This window comes from Scyliorhinus torazame, chromosome 3 (assembly GCF_047496885.1).
Source record: "Scyliorhinus torazame isolate Kashiwa2021f chromosome 3, sScyTor2.1, whole genome shotgun sequence".
Lineage (NCBI taxonomy): Eukaryota > Metazoa > Chordata > Chondrichthyes > Carcharhiniformes > Scyliorhinidae > Scyliorhinus > Scyliorhinus torazame.
In genome coordinates, this window is record NC_092709.1 from 68,780,445 (window position 1) to 68,800,963 (window position 20,519).

The 20,519-nt window shown below is 47.3% G+C and overlaps 1 protein-coding gene across 6 annotated transcripts in view; it reads right to left on the reverse strand.

Annotated features, from left to right (window-relative positions):
• The window catches only part of LOC140408507 (glutamate receptor 2), a 332,477-nt gene that overhangs the window by 20,046 nt on the left and 291,912 nt on the right, over positions 1–20,519 (reverse strand). For all 6 annotated transcript variants that reach the window (XR_011940120.1, XM_072495791.1, XM_072495790.1 and 3 more), the window contains one exon: positions 16,234–16,432. Coding sequence is in view for 5 of the 6 variants with exons in the window: in XM_072495791.1 (XP_072351892.1) it covers positions 16,234–16,432 (199 nt within the window). In the remaining variant the exon portion in view is untranslated. The remainder of the gene's footprint in view (positions 1–16,233; positions 16,433–20,519) is intronic.

The window sequence follows — 20,519 nt, forward strand, 5'->3', positions numbered from 1 at the left end:
AGAGAGAAGGCGATTAAGGAGGATTCTTGTGATCACCTTCCATGTGGCTGATATCAAGAAAGGTCCTCTGTAGTTACTGCAGTTGGACTCATCGGGTCAAGTTTACTATGTCTCAGATATCCTGCTATGTTATCCTCCTTTCAGATTAGGGAAATTAGGTCATGTATTCATGCCAATTGTGCTTCTCCACCACGCTTAGTGCATCAGTGGTGATTCCATCTGTTCCTGATGCTTTGTTGTTCTTTAGCTATCCAATGGCCTTTTCTACCTTGTTCCGGGTTAGGATTGTGCTGAGATGGTGGTGGGTAGCATGCTGCAGGATGGAGCCGAGGACACTCGCGTTGAAGACAGAGCCTCTATTAAGGAGGACATTCTCATCGAGCTGGTCTTGATCTTTCGTGGTCGTCTTGTTACAGGTGCTGATTATGAAGGTCTTGAGGGCAGATCAGGCACTGTTGACACCGCGACCATTTATCTCATGTTTCTCCTGTGGTGGTAGCTGAGACGGGGCACCTGCTAGCACCATTGCTCTTCTTGCACTTCAGGTGAAATCATAACTTGGAAGCCTCAAGTGTAACCTTTGTGGTGTTCAACACAGATTGTTCTTGTAGATCTGCTTTAGTGGATGATAATCCACTCTCCAGTGTGAACGTTCTCGCATAGAGACATCCATGGAATTTCTCACATCCATAGACAACTGCCAAACTCTATTTCTATGTTGGCATACCTGGTTGCAGTTGATTAACATAGATTAACATAGAATTTACAGTGCAGAAGGAGGCCATTCGGCCCATCAAGACTGCACCGGCTCTTGGAAAGAGCACCCAAGGTCAACACCTCCACCCGATCCCCATAACCCAGTAACCCCACCCAACACTAAGGGCAATTTTGGACACTAAGGACAATTTATCATGGCCAATCCACCTAACCTGCACATCTTTGGACGGTGGGAGGAAACCGGAGCACGCGGACGAAACCCACGCAGACACGGGGAGGATGTGCAGACTCCGCACAGACAGTGGCCCAAGCCGGGAATCGAACCTGGGACCCTGGAGCTGTGAAGCAATTGGGCTATCCACAATGCTACCGTGCTGCCCCAATAATAAACGCTTATTGTCACAAGTACGCTTCAATTAAGTTACTGTGAAAAGCCCCTAGTCGCCACATTCCGGAGCCTGCTCGGGGAGGCCAGTACAGGAATTGAACCCGCGCTGCTGACATTGTTCTGCATTAATGTTAGAGCTTTGGATGCAAATGCTATTGATTTTCCTTCTTGCATTAGAGCTGCTCCCTGACCTTTTGTAGAAGCATCTATTGGTAGTGTGACAGGTTTCTCTCTGTTGGAGAATGACAGACTTGTCTCCTTGAACACTGTTACCTTGAGTTACATGAAGCTCCTCTCCTGTGACTCTGACCAATTGTAGTCAACATCTTTTTTGCACCAGGGTTCGTGTTCTGAAATGTGAGGTATGGATGGACCTGTGTTGGATCTAACTGAGGAAACTTTTCAACTCTTTCTTGACTCTTGGCACTTCCAACTCCAAGATAGCTGTGATCTTTCAGGACTCTGCTTGTCTCTGTCTGATGTGTACACCATCTGAGGAACTGGCATTCTATCGCTTTCACAATGCAATCCTCTGTGTTTAGCTGGATCTCAGCTTTCCTGGATCCATCAATAATTTCACGTAAATTGAAGTAAGATCGTTCCCATGTACACCATAAATCTGGATATCATCAGCTCTGATCCTTCACACAGTCCATATGTCCTGCCTATTTTCTGCTGCAACATATCATGGTTTACTTTGAAGCCAAAAGGCAGACACAGGAATTTGTACCAACCAAAGAGTGTGTTGAATATTGTGACAGCGAAGAATCGTCATCAAGCTTCACATTCCAGTGACCATTTCTGGTACCAAGCTTGCTGAAAAATATTGTCCTTGCCAGTGCCGCCGTGATTTCCTCCATTGCTGGAATAGGATACTGTTTCCTCTTTATTGTTTGATTAAAATCTTTGGGAAGCAGACAAATTGTTAGTCATCGATTTAGCTCTTCTCTCACCATGATGGAATTTACTGAATCTGTGGACTCTGTGACTCTGACAATCACTTTCTTTTCTTGAAGCTTTCTTTCAAGCTTTCCTTTTAGGTCGATTTCTACTTCACGTGGGAGATTTCTTCACTGGATCATCAGTGGTGTGATACTCAAAATCTTCAAAGCATCCAACCAACCCATTTAAACACCCAGGATGCATATGTACCAGCTCTTCCTTGCTTCTGATCAGAGAGTGCTTTACAATGGGTGTTCTTCCTTCAACTCTCAGTGACACCTCCTTCGTGTCACAGTTTACTAAGGTCTGCTGCATCTCTCACTAACTACTGAATCCCAGGATAGTAGAACCATCTTTTCAGTGGCATACTGTAACACACAGTTAACAATTTTCCTTTTTGCGTGCTTCTCATTTGGGTTGTTCCTGTTTGTTGAATCTCTGTACCGCCCCCCACCCCCCAATATCATTAGCATGATGTTGGTCGGTTTCAGCACAACTTTCTTGGGGAACCATTTTCTCTCACATTTTCAGTAAAGATCTCCTGGTTTGGCCTTAGCCAGGACGATGTTACTCTGTGCTCCAGTATCCAGCTTCAACTTCAGATTTATGGTTGTGGGATTATTTCTCACCCTCTTCCTCAACTGAATGGCTGTGTGAATTTATTTTCCTCTGGCAAGTATCACATCCAACCGTTTCTTGCAGTTGTATGCTTCCAATGTCTATTGTGTTCTTCAATTTATTGTCACCTTCCAGGGTATAGATGTTTTAGTTTCCTTCCTCCACATTCACCCTGTTGCCCCGCCTGTGATAACCCCTCAACCATCTTCTTTCATCATTCTGAATATCTTCTCCCAGTGACTGAGCTTTCCTCAAGCTCTGTAGTTTGGTCCATATGCGGGACATTTCTTTCTGTCTGTGAAACCATGCAGTAATCCACAGCTCCTGCCCATCATTCTCTGTGTCAGTCTGCATTCTTTTGTTGCTGTTTCACTACATCAACCCAGCTGCCTCTCTATTGTCTTAACTGAAGGCCAGCCAGTTGGGTACTGCAGATATTGGAAATCTGAAACAGAAACAGAAAATGTTGCAGAGGCTCAGCAGAATTGGCAGCATCGGTGAAAAGAGAAACACAGTTATCATTTTGAGCCTGTATGACACTTCTACAGAACCTTCTCTACCCTTCTGCAGAAGGATCATACAGACTCAAAATGCGAACCGTATTTCTCTCTCTACAGATGCTGCCAGACCTGCTGAATTAATCCGGAATTTTCTGTTTTTATTTCAGGGTAATTTACTTCTTCATCTGTCTATTTGCGGCTGCACGTGCTCTGGTAGTGTCTGTAGCCTGCAATGTTGTGAGCTTGCCCTTTCCAATCAAATCCTTTTGTACTTCAGAGTGTGGAGACCCCCAAATGAGCTGATATATTAACCCTTCATCTGTGTCTTTAAATTTATGTTTTGTGGTTGCATTTCTCAATCTTGTTAAGAAATTGGCAACAGGCACACCGGGTTCATGGTCAGCCTTTGAAGCAGGTATTGGTGGATCTGGTGATTTGACTTTGGCTGGAGAGGTGTGCTGAATTTTTCAAACTTTTGTCTGTGTTTTTACTGTAGTCCTCATTCATATCCACAGCTATTAAGCAAATCCAAGCCTTTCTCTCCTGCCCAGAAAAGGATGTAGCTCACTCAGCTTTTGAATGTCAGTCTTTACTTTTGTTTAAACTTCTCAAATGCTTCTATGACGTTGTCAGCTCCTCAATTCATCATAGGCTGTAGCGATGAATTTATTGCTATGGTGACAACCATTCCCTTTTTGCATGACTCATTCTGTTCTTCTCTCCCTCTTTCATTCACTAATTCAGGTTGACTTTTCTTCAACCAAATTCAACATTAAATCCATCAAAATGTGTGGGCTTTTATTTACCAACTCCTGCTGCCACCATGTTATGTCTTGTTATTCGCCTTTTAGACTCAAAATGTTGGAGCTTTGTTGATTGTATTTTCTACAGCTCTCCATGTCACTGGTGACTGGGCATTTGGCTGCTATGCAGCAGTAGATGTGGCATCCAGATATACATTTGCAGAACACTAAAGTTCCTAACACTTCAGGAGTAGTATAAGAATACAACACAGATGCTGCCAGATGTGCTGTCCTTCCAGCATCTCCTGTCTTTATACAAGATTTCCAGAATTTGCAGTATCTTGCATTTGGACTAACAAACTTTGTGTCACCTCCAAATGGTTAAATGGTTCCTTGTATACCCATGGCTAAGACCGGGATTTTCTGGTGTTGATCGTGGTGGGAACCATCGTAGGCAGGAGCATAAAACTTGGAGAGGCAGCCAAAAGTCCACTGATGTTCGGCAGGAATGTAAGATCCCAGCCACGGGCAGGACTGAAGAACCCTGCCCTAAATCAATAATAAAGACCAAGAAGACCCCAATATCAATCCCTTATAACACCACTGCATATCTTTCTCCAATCCAAAACACAACTGTTCACTCTGACTTTCTGTTTCCTGTCACTCAGCCAACCTCATATACCCTTGTTGCCTTTTATTCCATGAGTGCCAACTTTGCTGGTAAGCCTATTATGGGGCACTTTCTAAAGCGTCCTTTGAAATCCAAGTTCACCACATCAAAGACATTATCCTATCGACCCATTCTGCTACCCCATTAAAAAATTCAATCAAGTTAATTAAATACAATTTGCTCTCTGTACTGGTTTTCCTAAATTAATCCATATTTGTCGAAGCAATTGTTGACTTTATCCCATATTATTCCTCCCAAATATTTCCCCTCCACTTATATTAAAAAGACTGTAGTTACCTAGTCTTTCCTTACACACTTTTCTGAACAAGGGTGTAACATTTATTCACAGGATATCTTCTGAGAGCATAAATTCACTACTTCAAATCCCACTTGCAACTTTTTGGATGTCATTTCATCTACCTGGGACTTTATCCACCTTGATCTCAATTTCCCAGCTGTCAGAATGGGGGCAACCGATGCAGCTACAGCATGGACCTCTGACAAGGAGCGACAGGAGCAGCCACACCAACAACAGGAGCGCTCAAAAGCCAAGACACCAACAATAGCAGGAGTGGCGACAACAGCTGCAGTAGCAACTGTCTTCTTCACCACCATTCAGAAGGACAGAGGATATAGGTACAGTGCTCCAGATGAAAAGTGATACTCCCAGCACACGGTGCATGAGATAAAGGACCTCGACATGACACAGCAAAAGGCTCAGGGTTTTGCAGATGGTTATTGCTGAGATCCTAAAGGATCAGGTGAGTAAACATTACTAGCGGCTGTACAACAGCCCTGGATTTCTTTGTTTCAGGCTCCTTTCACAGATCATCTGGTGACATCTCTAGGATTTCACAATCTGCATCAAGTGCATCTGTCAGGTCATTGATGCTTTGTTTGTCAAAGCTGCCATTTGCGTTCACTTTGTCTTGGACGAGGGCAGTCAAAACGCAGCAGGCAGTCGGGTTTCAGTGGAGTAGACGGGTTCCCTTAGATACAGGGAGACATTGGCTGTACATTATAATAATCGAGGCTCCTCCAGATGAACCTGAAGTCTTCATCAATTGCAAGGAATTTCACTCCCGCAGTGTTCAGATAGATTGTGACCACAGAAAGCGGATCAGGCACGTCTGCAGAAATAATTCTGGGAGCTGTTATCTGCTGCAGTCACAGGTTTTCGCTCCTTCACACAGTACCAACAGCTGGCAGTTTGTGACAAGGGCTACTTTTTGAAGGCCTGGCTGATGACTCCTGTGAGGAACCCTATCAGTGCACCAGAGGGAAGGTACAGCAGGTACCACATCAGCACAAAGGTGACAAGAGAGCTTGGGAGGTGCCTCAGGTGCCTCGAGAGAAAGAGAGAGAGAGAGCTGGAGTCGCACATCAGAGTGTCTTGTCAAGGTTTTCCAGAATGGCTGTGGTTGTTGAGCCCAGTATAACATCGAGCTGCAGAGAGGACAGGAGCTGCAGAGAGGACAGGAGCTGCAGAGAGGACAGGAGCTGCAGAAGAGGAAGGTGCAGACCGATTGCCATCTACCTCCTCGAAGAGATGAGGAGGTGAAGGAAACAAAATTGGCCATGGTGCATGGAGTTCTAAACTGGCCGCCAGAAAAACAAATGATGACCTTATCCAGGCCTAATCTTTTCCTTACTGGTATGTATGTGTGCGGTGGCATCTGACAATGCCATTGGAAGCCCCGTGTCTGTACTCCCACAACAAACACAATTCATTCCAATGGTCACATTCGCTCACTTTCCTCCTCATAAAACCTGATCATAGTGCCCAGTGTGAAAGGTCAACAAAGTAGAGTGCAGGAGAATGAGAAGTTCAAATCAAGTAATTCACTGGAATAAAATGCAATATAATGTCAGAAACACTGCTATGCACACTCTGCTGAATCTGTGGAATCCCCTTGTGTATCCCGTTGTCTCACATTCACTTCCTATTGTTCCTGTGGCTCCAGCAGAGCTAAGGGACGGCTGTTTGGTCCCCTGCTCAGAGTCATGGGATGCCCGTGGACGGCCTCCTCAGATTTTGGCACTCATGAGGGTCCCACAAAAGACTGCCCCACCTACACCTGTGCAGAAGCAGACCTGGTCATCAGGGCGGGAGGCAGTATGTGTGCCTCTCTCCACTGGCTTTGGGAGAGAGCAAGGGATAAGAAGTAGAAGCAGATTAAGCAGAGTCCATCTGCCAAGTGTGCTTTCCCCATCTTCTCTCCTCTGGCTCCACATGCACTTTCTGCTGGCCAAGAGTGGGGGAGCACTTGACTGTATTTCAGTGAGGTAGTGAGTCACTGAGGGGAAGCTTTCCTTCATCCTGTGTGAAGTGGCAGACTGACTGTGCAGGCTATTGAGGATTCGCTTGACCATTCAATGCCACCAGTTTACATGGTCACCCTCAGTTGTACTGCTGCACCACCCTCAACATGTAGTCCGCACAATGTAGTTTGCATTGCACCACTGTTCCCATCAGTGATTGGAACCCAGCCTGTGATGTGGAGTGCCTCTATCTTCACCATTCGTCCCTGCCAACAGGGATACTGTTGGCTGCCACAACCAGCATGAGCGACAGGCTCTGTGGCCCCTGTCCTGTTTCTCCAGGTGTGGTCTTCTGTGGGTCTCCTCACTGGGTGGGCCTCGTGCTATCCCGCCAGGATGTTGTCTGGTGGAGGCATTCATACTGTGCAGCCAGTCATCTCCGTGCTAAGAGCCTTGTGTTCTACAGATGTGGGTGAGCGAGGGATGTGTCCATTTGCTGGGACCTTGGCTGCAGTGTTATGTGGAGTGTGGGTTTCACACACAGGTTGTGACAGGGAGTTGGTCATGTTTCTTGGCCGTGATTGGGCTGGGTAAGATTAGGGGCACAAGGAACAGGCAGGACTTGGAGACATCTCGTGGTCCTCAGGGGTGGACTAGCTGATAGTGTCGCTGGTGAGGCTTTTACTCTGAGAGCAGTGGTGTGCCTGGGAGGGTTCCAAAGGCCACGGTGCATGTGTCCTTTGTTTGGGGTGGGCTCTGCTAATCCCCTGCTTCCCCGGGAGTGGGGCAATCCTTCTGAGGAGTGCACTTAGTGCTCACACCTGGTGGGCCAGCGATTGACTATGGCCATGCCCATCCCCTTCACGATACTGCTGGGATATGAGGATGTCCAGATGGGTGGGCTGAGTGGGTTCCCACATGACTAGAAGCCCTCAGTGCTGTTGCAGAATACCGTCAGCAGTCTCAACAGCCAGGAGCCTGCAAGTTGCAGCTCAGGGGTGGGTTTAAATAAATTTATGCAGCAATGGGGGTCTCAGCCAGGGCACCCCGATCCCAAGGGGGACACCCCAAGTCCTGCTACTTGCCACCAAGTTATTCCTTGCTACCTCCTGAGGTCCAGGTTTATACTCCCCAACAAGCCTGAAAAGTTTGAAATATTTGTTTACCTTCTTGCTCCCTCCCTTTCAACGGCAATGGCGTCCAGGCCCCACTTGTAAATACTTGCACCAATTCATGTCCGCGTGACCCCCGACTGAGTGGGCCGGGTCATCACGGAGGGCTGGCGAATACGGCTTCCAGACCGTTAATCAGATACAAATGGGTGCAAATCACTGATTTGCATGTTACCACCAGCATGAGGCGTGTCGCCCGCTGTCACTGGCAGGGGGACCAAAGCATTGGAACGGGTGCCAATCCTGTTTTTCGACCGACGCTTCATTCTCCGCCTGATTGGGAAACCCGCTATCGACATCGGCACTGGAGAATCCAGGCCATGGTGTGTGCCTCTCTCACTGTGTGCAGTACCCACCAAGATGAGTTTATCTGTGCTGGCAGTGGCTGCACATGAGTTATGTGACAGTGCATCTTCAAAGTGCTCACTTTCCTTGAGAGCCACTTGCTCTTGTCCCACAGCAGCTCCTCTATCACCCTTGAAGGACCTGTGGGAGATGAGAGATATGAGTTTGTGTTGATATAAAGAAGGGGTCAACTCGAAATGGAATGTCAGCCAGTGCTGACATCAATTTACCCATTTACCCATGAGTGACTGTTCATTTCAAAGCCCTACTGTGCTATGTAATGTTGTCATGTAGTCTATGGCCACCCCATTTCTCTATCACTGACACATACCAACGTTTTGATCAGCAAGGTATCCTTCTCTAATGCAGTCAGGATGGCAACGGCTGCAGGCCCCAACCTTGGTTCTCTGCCTCTCCGTGGAATTGTAAAGTCTCTTCTCCTGCAATGAGAGAGAGCTGAGGTTGTTAGAGATAGAATGTGTACTGAAGATTGAATGAGAATTTTTGAAGGGTGGTAGTGAGGGATTGAGACAAGATGACAAAAGGCTGATGCTGAATGGGAGTGTTGGCTGTTCAGGTGAAATTTGAGTCGGTGCCTGGAGAGAAAGGAATGCACGGAATTGCAAGGAGTGTCGGAATGCTGTGCGGGAGAATGCTGGGGAAGTCAGAGTGTGATGGACGCCGCCTGGAAGTGGTCTCCACTCACCTTTCCCGACCTAATGAGGTCATTGAATCCTTTTGACACTGCATCCAGGTCCTGGGCCTCACACCCCTGCTGCTGCCAGCTCCACAGCTTCCACCCATGTCTGTTTAGTTTGGGTGGTTGGTCTCTTCCTCCCGGCCTGAGGAAACAGCACGTCTCTTCTGGCCCTCATGGCCCTCCAGCATGATATCCAGGGTAGAGTCAGAGAACCAGTGGTGCTGGTGGTGGGGGCCGGTGGGGGGGGGGGGGGGGGGATGCTCGGGCATTCTTTCCACACCTTTGTTCTACTTATTTGTCTCCACAATCAAGGTTTCTTACAATCATTTGGATACCTTGTCAGAGTCCCTTTAAATAGAACATCTTCAATCACGGCTACACACCGTGATTGGTCAGGAAACCCAGAAGTGAGATGTTGAATCACTGCAAGGCCCACTCACAGTACAGATGTTCCTAACCTTCTACTGACCTCCTCCCTGCCTGCAAGTCTGTTTAGATAAAGTTACGTGCAGTAACTCTACAGGTGGAACCTTGTGGAGGTGATGAGGGTCTCAGCCTCTGGCAGGAGAGCCAACGAGACAAACAAACATACAAATTAGGAGCAGGAGCAGGCCACTCGGCCCCTCAAGCTCGGTCCGCCACTCAACAAGATCATGGCTGATCTGAATTTAACCTCGACCCCACACTCCTGCCTACCCCTGGTAACCTTTCATCTTCTTGTTAATCAGGATTCTATCTACCTCTGCCTTAAAAATACTTAAAGATTCTGGGGTAGATTCTCCTCCGCCCACCACCAGTAGCAGAGTTCCCGGTGCGGCGAAATAACGATCCCGTTCCGATGCTCCAGTTCACCGCTGGCGGCGGCTGCAACCTACAAATCACACGTCAGCGGGAGACTGCAAATGAATCATTTGAACCCGTTACCATCCGATCAACGGGCTGAACACTCAATCATCCACTCCTCCGTGATGATCCGGTCCACAATGTTTGTGAACATCTTGGAGATCCGTTTTTCACTTTCTATTTTTCTCAGCATAAAGCATTAAACTGATTTTGATGTGGTGGTGACCTGTCAGTCATTACTAGATGTTTATAAACATTGTGGTTATCTTCACAGCAGGATATTTAAGATGAATCCAAGTGTGAAGGGAGATGAAAATAAACAGTCCAACTACCTGGCTGCCTAGAAGCTATTATCCCATCAATTGCAGCCTACTGAAAGCTATTTATCTTTGAAAGTGAATTGAAGCCTTGCAGCTCAAAGGATCTGAGGGGGTTTGAAGCATTGTGACGTGTATTGCTTTCTATGAAGTAACAGCTGCTGCCTTCTACACGTCTGTCTGAGGCAGTAGGCGTAAGGAACGGATAAGTGAAAAAGCAGTGATTTTTCATTGTTACTGCCTGGACAGCTCTTTAACGTCCAGGCAGGATTGACTGATGGCGAGGAGGGGAGTATCTGATTAGTGGAGGGGGGTCTCTGTTATGGGACTTTTCTGATATATGGGGGCTCTAATGGGGTGTCTCTGATATGGTGAGGGGTTCTGATATGGGAGAGGGCTCAGAAATGGGGGGGCTCTGATATGGGAGTCTGAGGCAGGGGGGGTCAGGTCATCCTTGTGCATGCGTGCATGCTGTGTGGAGGGGTGGGGGAGTGTGAACTAACAATTCCTGTGGTGGTGGGGGAGGGGACCCCCCCTCGTCAGCGAGGGGGGCAGAATTTGCATTGTGGCGGGGGGGGGGGGGGTGGAGAAGAGGCCTGGACCTCAGTATTGGGCCAGCCACTCAAAACGGCGGCATAAAAGCGGGAATCAGAACGGAATCCCAGGAGCCCCCCCGCCATGCATAAATTAGCACGACAAGGAAGGGTAAATCACACCTGGGCACCATCCCTAGCAGCAGCACAAGCCAGCAGGAGAATATAGGCTGACTAACAGAGAATCCTGTCTTCTGCTTCCACTGCCTTTTGAGGAACAGAGTTCCAGAGTCTCACAGCTCTCTGAGAGAGAAAAACCTGTCGTCATCCCTGTCCTAAATGAGTGACCGCTTTTATTTTCGACTTTATATTGGAATTTTCCATTTTTACAAAAATCGCTTCAAAACAAACTAAAGGGAAGGAAAGTAAGCCATAGGTATCAGCGTACAACAGGAACAGCATACAACAAATAAGACCAAATAAGTCATGGATAAAATCCCTAATATATTTCCTTCACAGATACAAGACCTGTCTACACCAAAACAGAATACAATCAACATAAACAGGATATAATCAACATTACAGACCTATATCATACCCATAGCTCCCAAACAAAATGACAGAAGGAAGAAAACAATATTACCAGAACTAAAGGAGAAATCAACTAACACTCACAGCGCAAATTATACTCTTCCCCAGGCCCAGACAGACAGCCATAATATAACTACGGATTGACAAGAAGAACACCAGCCACCAATTCTAGCCAAACAAATCCCAGTCCTCAGCAGGGTAACACCCAGTCTGCCTGAGCCTGAAAAAGGAAAAGGTATTAAAAAATAGATTAGTTCTCACTGGGGGACCTTCCTCGAACATAGCGAGGACAGAACTAATCCGAGCAACCCCAAACCTCCACCCCTCCTCCCGCTCTATCTCTGCTCATCCTCCCCCATCCTCAGGATACATTCATATAAAAATACATCGCGCAAATCATGCATTCAACATTCAGCTTAACATGATATACATCGATTAAATCAGGATAACCAGCAGTGCAGGACACCAAATCCAAATTATTCACTTCCCTGCAAATAAATTGACAACATCAACAGACAACAACAGAATTTAATAACATCAGGGAGCAAAGTCCAGGATAACAAATGAGGTGTGAGGTAGTAATCAGGATAAAGACGTCTCTACGGGCGCACAAAGAAAGAGGAAATCAAGGATGAAGCAGGATCAAAGACATTGAGAACTCTTCAGGATCTTCCAAGGATTCCAACGATCAAAGCATGAATCCTCATTGCTTCCAACATGCGTCTCAAGCAAACCCAGACAACCAACAACCCAGGCTCCAGAAGGGTGTGGATGGGCCGATGGACTCAGCCATCCCCAACCCTCCTTGACTAACATCAAGAACAGGACAACATAGGACCAAGGGCAAAGGACAACCTAACTCCAGGCCTCAGAGACATGATTGAATGTGCTCCCTCGATCCACCCAGGACTGCGCTCTCTCTGTCACAGCAACCTCCTCGTGCAACTCCAACACCTCCATAAAGATGCCTCACAGCTCTTGAAGTTGGGCTTTGGTGTCTTACATCGGAGAGCTGAGACATTCAGACGGATCAACATCATCGCTATCAGCTATCATCCGTCAGAACACACCATTCCTTCAGGGCAGGCCGCCTCCCAAATGCAGCTGTGCCACTAATGAGGAGGCCCCACCCTGACTTCTTCCAGCCACCATGAATCAATGAGCATTTAAGCATTTTGTCTTGTCACAATAGTGCTGAAATATTAGCCCACAAATCTTGGGACATAGCAAAAGCTATGGGTATGATTCAGCAGACGAGTTGAAGTCAAGTGAACGGCACATTTAGTGGATTGTTTGTCGGCGGCTGCAGTGCTGAGAAACTTTGCGCTACTCAACAGCACTTTGCGTTTTTTCTCATCTTGGGGCGTTTATCTCTGCCAAGGCCACACATAGAGGGATTTCCTGTTGCCGATCCTCACAGATCAGGGCGCCATTTTGTCCAGCTGCCCTGATCTTCCCCCCATCCCTGCCATTTCTGACCCAACCCCCGCACCCCGTCAACCTTGGGGATGCTCCCAGGAACCCCCCATCACCCCCCCCTCTACTTGGTAAGGCCTTCCCTCGCAGTGCCTGGGTGCCAGGCTGGCAGTGCCAAGATGCCCAGGAGCCAGGCTGCCGATAACGTCCAGATAATCACAGGTTGGCAATCTTCTATACTCAGCAGTGCAACCAGGGAGGAGGTGGTGCTGCTCATATGATACCCACCCAAGCGATGATGGCTTGGGGGTAGCAGGATGGCGGTCACGGGTGAAAGAGGTAGGGGACTGGCAGAAAGGGAAATGGGGAAGGCTCCCAGAAGGCCCCTCTTCCTGTTGCCAGGTCCCTTGATCAGGCATTGAGTGCCTTTGAACAAGGGACTTGCCCAGGAGCACACAAGCAAACATGTCAGAGGTCAGGTTTTGCTTATTGTAATCTCGAAGTGGAATTTAGTGATGAAAACTTTATTACCAACTGAAGTATGTCTCAGGTGGAAATCTCCACTTTGATACCAAATGGACGCAGGTAATGTGTCCTGAAAGAAGCTGGCAGATGTAATGGATAGTCTGCAAAATCTTTAAGCAAGAGACTATCTTTCACCACCTTGTAAGTTAAACAGATTTGATGAACATATCTACCCAAAACACAATGGGCTGGATTCTCCGTTTCAGCGGCTACGTGTCGGCTCGAACAGAGAATTCGCGGGACGTTTACGATGAAAGAATCGACATCGACCCCTCACCGATTCCGGGACAGGTGAGGGGCTAGCAGCGACGCTGGGTGAAACTGCCAGCTCCCTTGCCGAAAACGGCCAGAGAATGACTGGGTCTGTGGCTGCGCATGTGCACGGCTGACGACCTGCAGCGGTCGCGCCGTACAACATGGGGCCGGCCGTGGGCACACCCAACCCACCATCCGTGACCCCACAGCCCATACCTGGCCACCCCCTGACCGCCTCCCACCAGTCCCCCCCAGCCCTCGGGGAAGCCTCCCGGCCAGCGGCACGGATCCCGGCCGTGTGAGACGGCGCTGGGTACAGTCCGCAGCCGCCATGCTGGGTTCCTGCACGGCTGAGACCACACATGTGCCGCGCCGTCGAGAACTCGGCCCATCGGACGCGGAGCATCAACGCCAATGCCATTGCAACAGCGCATGGTGCGATGATGCCATTTCTGAGGGGGTGGAGCATGGCTGACCGGGCTCAAATTGCCGCCGGCCCCGATTTGGCCGTCGGAGTCGAATCTCCGCCTAATTGCATATTACATATCGGCATTGGGCAACAGAGAATCTAGCCCAATGCTTTTTAGTTCATTGGAGTAATTTCAGATATTAGATTAGACTGATCCGAGGAACAGATGAGATATGAGTGAAGAAAACTGCATCCAGTCAAATTTAAAGGGATAGGAACAATTGAAGACGGATTTTATAAAAGACACGGTAAAGATTCTGACAGCATCGATTGTTATTCCATACAAAGGATGCAAGGTTAAGAGACAGTTCCTGTTTCATGGTTGCTGTGTAGAGGTAGTGCTGCATGAGATGATTGCGAGGAATATTGCCCTCTGTGGCACTTCAGAATATGAGCCCCCTTGGGTCAGCATTGCAGTACGTTTGCAAGGAGATGCTCCAAGTTTCAGATCACAGCCGATCATTCCTGTCACTGAATGTACCAACTCTATTCGACATGGTAGCTGCAGGAGGCCACCTGAGACTACACTCTGCCAAAAGTGATTTTTCACTGGAGTCAGCAGAGGGTAAAAATCAGGTGTTGTGTAAAATAGTCATTTGAGCCATTGCTTTCAGTTTCCTGCCACACTTGTTTGGTTAAAATTATCCACGAAAGTAGAACTTTAGATTGTGTAATTTGCAATGTGACAGCCAGGCAAACAGACAGATTACGTAAAAGAAATTTGTCTATTAAAGTACCGACATATTGTGTGTTCATCTCACTCAATGAGAAGGCACCTAATTGCAATATGTTGCAATTTTCATTCAGTGTTACTTAAATGTGCTGTGTAAATATTTCTTGCAGACCTGCATTTATTTCCTGCTCATTAGCTACAGTTTGTAATATCGCATCAGATTGTTAAGTTGGGAAAGCCTGTTTGAATCGGAGTTTAACTCAAGTTAAAATCCCCTGAAAGGTGCATTTAGCTGGGTGTTTCTGGGTGGCTGCAGTGGCGAGAAACATCCCGCCAGGGTGTCACTGCCAGGGTGTCTAGTTGGCACTGCCAGGGCACCATCCTACCCTGTCCCCGACCACCCAGAGGTCTCCAATAGCCTGGGAGATTCACCAGGTGCTGTTACGTCTCGCCCATGTTTGTGTGGGCAGGTACTAAATGGCGCCCTGCCGAAGTCTTCCAGGTGCGGCTGGTGAGTTCTGAACGCAGGTGAATCCGGCGACCAGGACAGCTCATTTAAATATTCAGATCTGGATCTCGCCCAGGTCACACCGGGTGGAGCGAGTCGGGTGACTCTCAATTGACCAGGCGCCGGGTGCAGAACCCAATTTGGGAATCATACGTGATTCACCGATTGCACCCGGATCCATGCCAGGTGCAACGGGGTCTTTGAATCGTGCCCATTATTTCTAAAGCTCAATATTATGAAGGAAGCAGACGAGAAGCTGATTTGTGTATTACTGATGTTCTTTGGCTTAGATGCTTAGATTTTGCATTGAAAGAGCAAACTTCAGTTATTATACATTTACTTTCTGGACATTTTAACTTTCCCTTGATACAGTTTTGTTCCATCAGTATTCTGATTATTAATTTTTGCCTATATTCCTTTTTCTGTATTCTTATTTCTTGGACAGTACAGTGATATTTTGCTCCTTTTCTATGTTCTGCTCATTAGTATGAGGACATTAGGGTTTAGAAATATTTAACCATTTTAGCATATTTCAGCCGTACCCACCACTGAAACACAGCATGTTATAGAAATAGAATATAACTTCCTTTTCTCTTCCCCAATAGATTGGACATTTCCATTTTCTTCACCAGCTGGCTTTACAATTTCAGTTCTGAAGCACGATAATTGCCGATGAAATATGTTTGAAGTATAGTTAATGTTGGAAAGTAGGTAACACGGCAGTGTGTAGAATGGGGGTCCCATTAACAGCAAGGTGATAATGACCTGTTATCTTTTTTCACATATGTGAGGTTGGCTGAACGATAAAAAGTGGCCAAGACACCGATGAACCTCCTTGTTCAATGGAACAAAAACACGCTTTGATCCCCGTTGACTGCTATAACAAAATTTAAATAAAAGCCCTGTGATCATGAATTGGGACATCAAAGCCTTCACATGAACTGTGTTATGCTTTAAAGAGGTTGATGCTTTCTCAGGCTAATCACAACCACAATAACTCTTCCACATCTGAAACAAAACACAAAAATAAAAGCACCCTATCTTACCCTAAAGAATTCTTTCGTGGATCCAGCATCCAAAGTTCCATATGCAATATCTGTTTGCTTCGCAAGATCCTCTGCACTTTCAATGGGAGACACCATTCGTTCGACCGTCAGGAAAGCAGCTAAGTTAGCCGTGTATGATGATATTATGATCAAGGTAAAGAACCACCACACACCTCCAACAATTCGCCCCGACAGGGATCTAATAACAAGTGTGAAATCGATTTGTAAAATGAAATGAAGGCTTTCATTGGAACAGAGCAATCAATCATACGTTCTTGAGCATGGCATTTGGTTACAGGGATCCACATCAAGTGCATTTGTGACCATCTCTGAAAACAGTTATAAAAAGAATTTAATAGCTTTTATATCCTTAGAAATTTTAGTGCAGTCAAAACTACAATGCGGCAGTTAGTTTTCAGAAAGTGGTGTCATTTCGGTCTAAGAAACAATAAAAAAGTGCATACCCGCAGTAAAAATATTGCTGGGAATATGAGCTTATGCCAGATGGAAACAAAATAAGATTAGTTGCCCTTCATACTGGTTTTCATTAGTTGCTTGCATGGTATACATAATGGCAGAAGTGTTGCGATATTTATACCGCAAATGCACAGTACAGTCTTGTACAAAAACTGGGCCTAGGTAGGGTACTCTTTCAGAGGGTCAGTGCAGACACAATGGGCTAAATGACTTCCTTCTGCACGGTAGTGATTCTATCCCGTGATGTCTACAAACAGGTTAAGGACAAATCTGAGAAACAATGCACTGTGCTGGGCGTTTTGTACACAAAAAAATGTGAATGTTCTACGTCAAACGAGCAATTTTTGCAGTGAGCTAGGGTCATGGAGGATTATTACGAGAAACCATTATATAATTTCCCAAACTAAGGTGTTTATCAGAAGCACATCTCATGAGCGCCCAGCAAGCACGGGAAACAAAATTCTTCCAGACACATAAGTTGGGTAAATGCAAAAGAAAAGCTCAGAAATCCACAGGGTTTATCTGTCGCAAGTCGCTATTTGTTTCCCTTACTGCACTAAAATGTAAGAAGATGAGGTTCAATTTCTTTGAATTGCTTTTGGGGGCAGGGAGCAGAGGGATATAAAATAAAGAAAAATAATCAAAGCCAATTTCCCAAAAATGTTACTTCTCAGGCAAACCAATTTTGGAGGCTTTTTAGCTTTAGTTGCAGTCTTCAAATACATCCTCATTTACTAAAACTTAAGCGTTACCCTGAACTTACGGTGTCCCTGAGCCCATCCTTGATTACCAAGTAATTTCTTTACTAATACAGACCTATTCAGAGTACTCAGTGCCCCTCTCTCGGCGGGTGGGCTTCCGATCAATCACATCAACTATCAACTTGTGAATTCGCATATTTGTGTATCAATCAGTCAAAGGAAGCCAAATGTCAAACAAATCATAGCAAGGATTGTGCTTGGTCACCCTACACCAGCTTTCAACTCGGAGTTTCACTACATTGATTTCTGTAATGTGCTGATTCACAAAGAACAGCCACTGCAGTTCCCTGCGAAAATGGCCATATTTCATGTATGGACCCAGACTGTCAGGCAATTCAACCATGAGAAATCATATTTCAGCTGTTCCTATACTTACCTCAAGGAAAGAATTCCTGTGGTTGCGTATATAGGAACACAGCAAACATTTTTGTTTTTAATGAATCTATATGGTAATGAGATCAAGCAACCACAGCATTTCCTTCCCCTTGGTGTCCAGAAATATGCACTTTCCAACAAGGATCACTGTATATCTTAGAAGTGGTTGAACTTTCCTCTCCGTGGCCCCTGTTGAGATCATCTAATTCAGCACAGACCCAGTATAGAACTTGGAATCTATGGCTCAGGAAACATTGCAAGGTGAAAGTAATACCAGTCATCAAATAAATTCCTTCTGTAATGCTCTTTAAGCAGTTCTTAACAACCAGATCTTTGACTTTTGCTTTTTTAAGCTTTTATGAAAAAGCTGAGAGAAATTTTATGGGGTTATTTTTCCAGATTTTACCAAAACCAATAAAATATATTAAAATAAAAAAGCCTAAAAATCGAGCAACAAAACACTTTTTTTTGTGTGAAATATAGATGGATGCACATAGATTCAATAATGAGGATGTCTGAATTTTAACATAACACTCCAGGTCTCAAAAATTTATGAAAAGTCATAGTTTCCTCACCTGCCATAACCTATTAAAGGGAAAAGGGACAGATATAAATTAAATATGGTTCATTTAATTTTTAATGTAAACAAGTAAGCGTATTTTAATATTTTCATCCTTCCAACAAGGTGGTATTCAACAATTCTCCAGTGCACTTTCTAACCTTGGTTCTAAATATATTGCAAAAATGTGATTATTTTGTGTGCAATTCAGTGGTGGACACGGTTTGTTTCTCCATTTTGGCTGAGTTTTAATTTTGCTGTCATTTCATGGTGCAGGTAAAACACAGTTAGAAGGCCAAATGCCTCACCCTTAGGACGGAGCAATGATGGGCATAAGAATCCATCACCAACTATGATCACACACTTCCAAATAGAAGAACAGGCCTCACCCCACATCTCACCCTCAACCACCCCCCCCCCCCCCCCCCCACCCGTCCGCCACACCAACGACCCACCCAGGGCAACACCCACAGTAACCCATATGGGGGCCACGGTGCATACCACTGGAGAGGACGGTGCCAGCCGACGGTACCCCTGGCATCAGGGCAGGTGTCAGGTGCCATGGTGCCAGCCACCGACGGGGCCAGGGATGCGGGGATGGGACACTCGGGGGAAGAGTCCGCGGTGTCAACTGGGCCACCATATAGCCCGATGGACCTGGTTGGGCACGGGGGGTACACACCATGCTAACATGTCGGCATTTCACCCCGTGCAGGCAATAGATATTGGGATTCAGCCTGCAATGGTGGCCTTCCTGCTGGTTGCCCTGGTGGATGCTCTGCGGCTGTATGAGTGGGCGCAGCTCGAGGAGGAGGAGGAAGCTGCAGCAGTCAGACATGCAGTGGCGGAGCGTGCTGCAGAGGGGCAGGTGACAACCTCTCAGGATGGACTGCGGTCATGGCTGATGACACCTATCTGGAGGCCACAGACCGAGGCAGAGACCCGCTACAACGACGGCCATGCAACGACCAGGACGTTGATCGAGCGATGCTTCGCCATCCTGAAGATGTGGTTTAGGTGCCTGGACCACACTGGAGGGTCCCTCCAGTATGATGCTGAGTGGGTCGCCCACATTGTGGTGGTCTGCTGCGTCCTCCACAACATCACACAGGTTGGGGGGGAAGACTGGCCAGGGGCACGGACACCACACCCCACACCCACATCCCCTCACTCCCCGCTCACCACCCCCCCCCCAGCCATCCCCCGCCTGCAACACCCTGTGTGATACATACCTGCTTCACTAAGTGGTGTGGACCCTGAGTCTGGTCCATGGGATGGAGGATGATGACAACCCGCTCTGGGATGAGCTCTAGTGTTCCACATCATTTGACAACGTCTGACTCCTGCTCACGGTCGCACTTTCCACCTGCTACCCGGTTGATCCCTGCATTCATACTGGTCATTCCATCACACAGTCCCATCAAATCGCTGGGGTGATGGTGGTGGTTGGGGGGGGGGGGTTGGTGTGGAGGCCAGGCTACCCACAGGGTTCGCACATTTCCCACAACATCTGCCCCCCCCACCCCCCTGCTAGGCCAACCGGACCAGCACACTCCTCATAACCATCTGACAGAGCACCGAGGCAGGTTGTAACGGTGTGAACAGGGGTTTAATGTGACAACATAGTTACAGATTTGTGCCCTAGCCCATGCCAACTCAACTTTCTGCCCTACAGACACAAGCGCTATGCCTAGTGGTTCTCCAGATGGTACAGCAGGAGTGGTGGCAGCCTGCAACCTGGGTCCCCGGTGGCGGGCGTCTTCTGGGGTGACTGGGCCTGGGCGGGCTGCTGCTCGGGTGTCCCAGGTGACGTTGTGCTGCCCTGCTCTACCCGCTGCCCATCAGATGCACCAGGGACAGGAGACGGGGGGGGGGGGGGTGGGGGTGCGGGGGGAGTCCGAGGTGCTGCGGTGTTCCCTCAGTTCCACTGTGGGAGTCACCAGCATGGGCTCCATCACCTCCTCCTCCCCACTCGGGGTGCCCGATGGCCCCAGGGCTACTCCATGGGATGGGGGTGCGAGCAGAGCTATCCCTTGAGGCTTCCCCATCACCTGCCGCTGCCAGTCCTGGGGGCCATCTCTGGGCTCGACCAGGGTCCGCACGCTCGCAGCTAT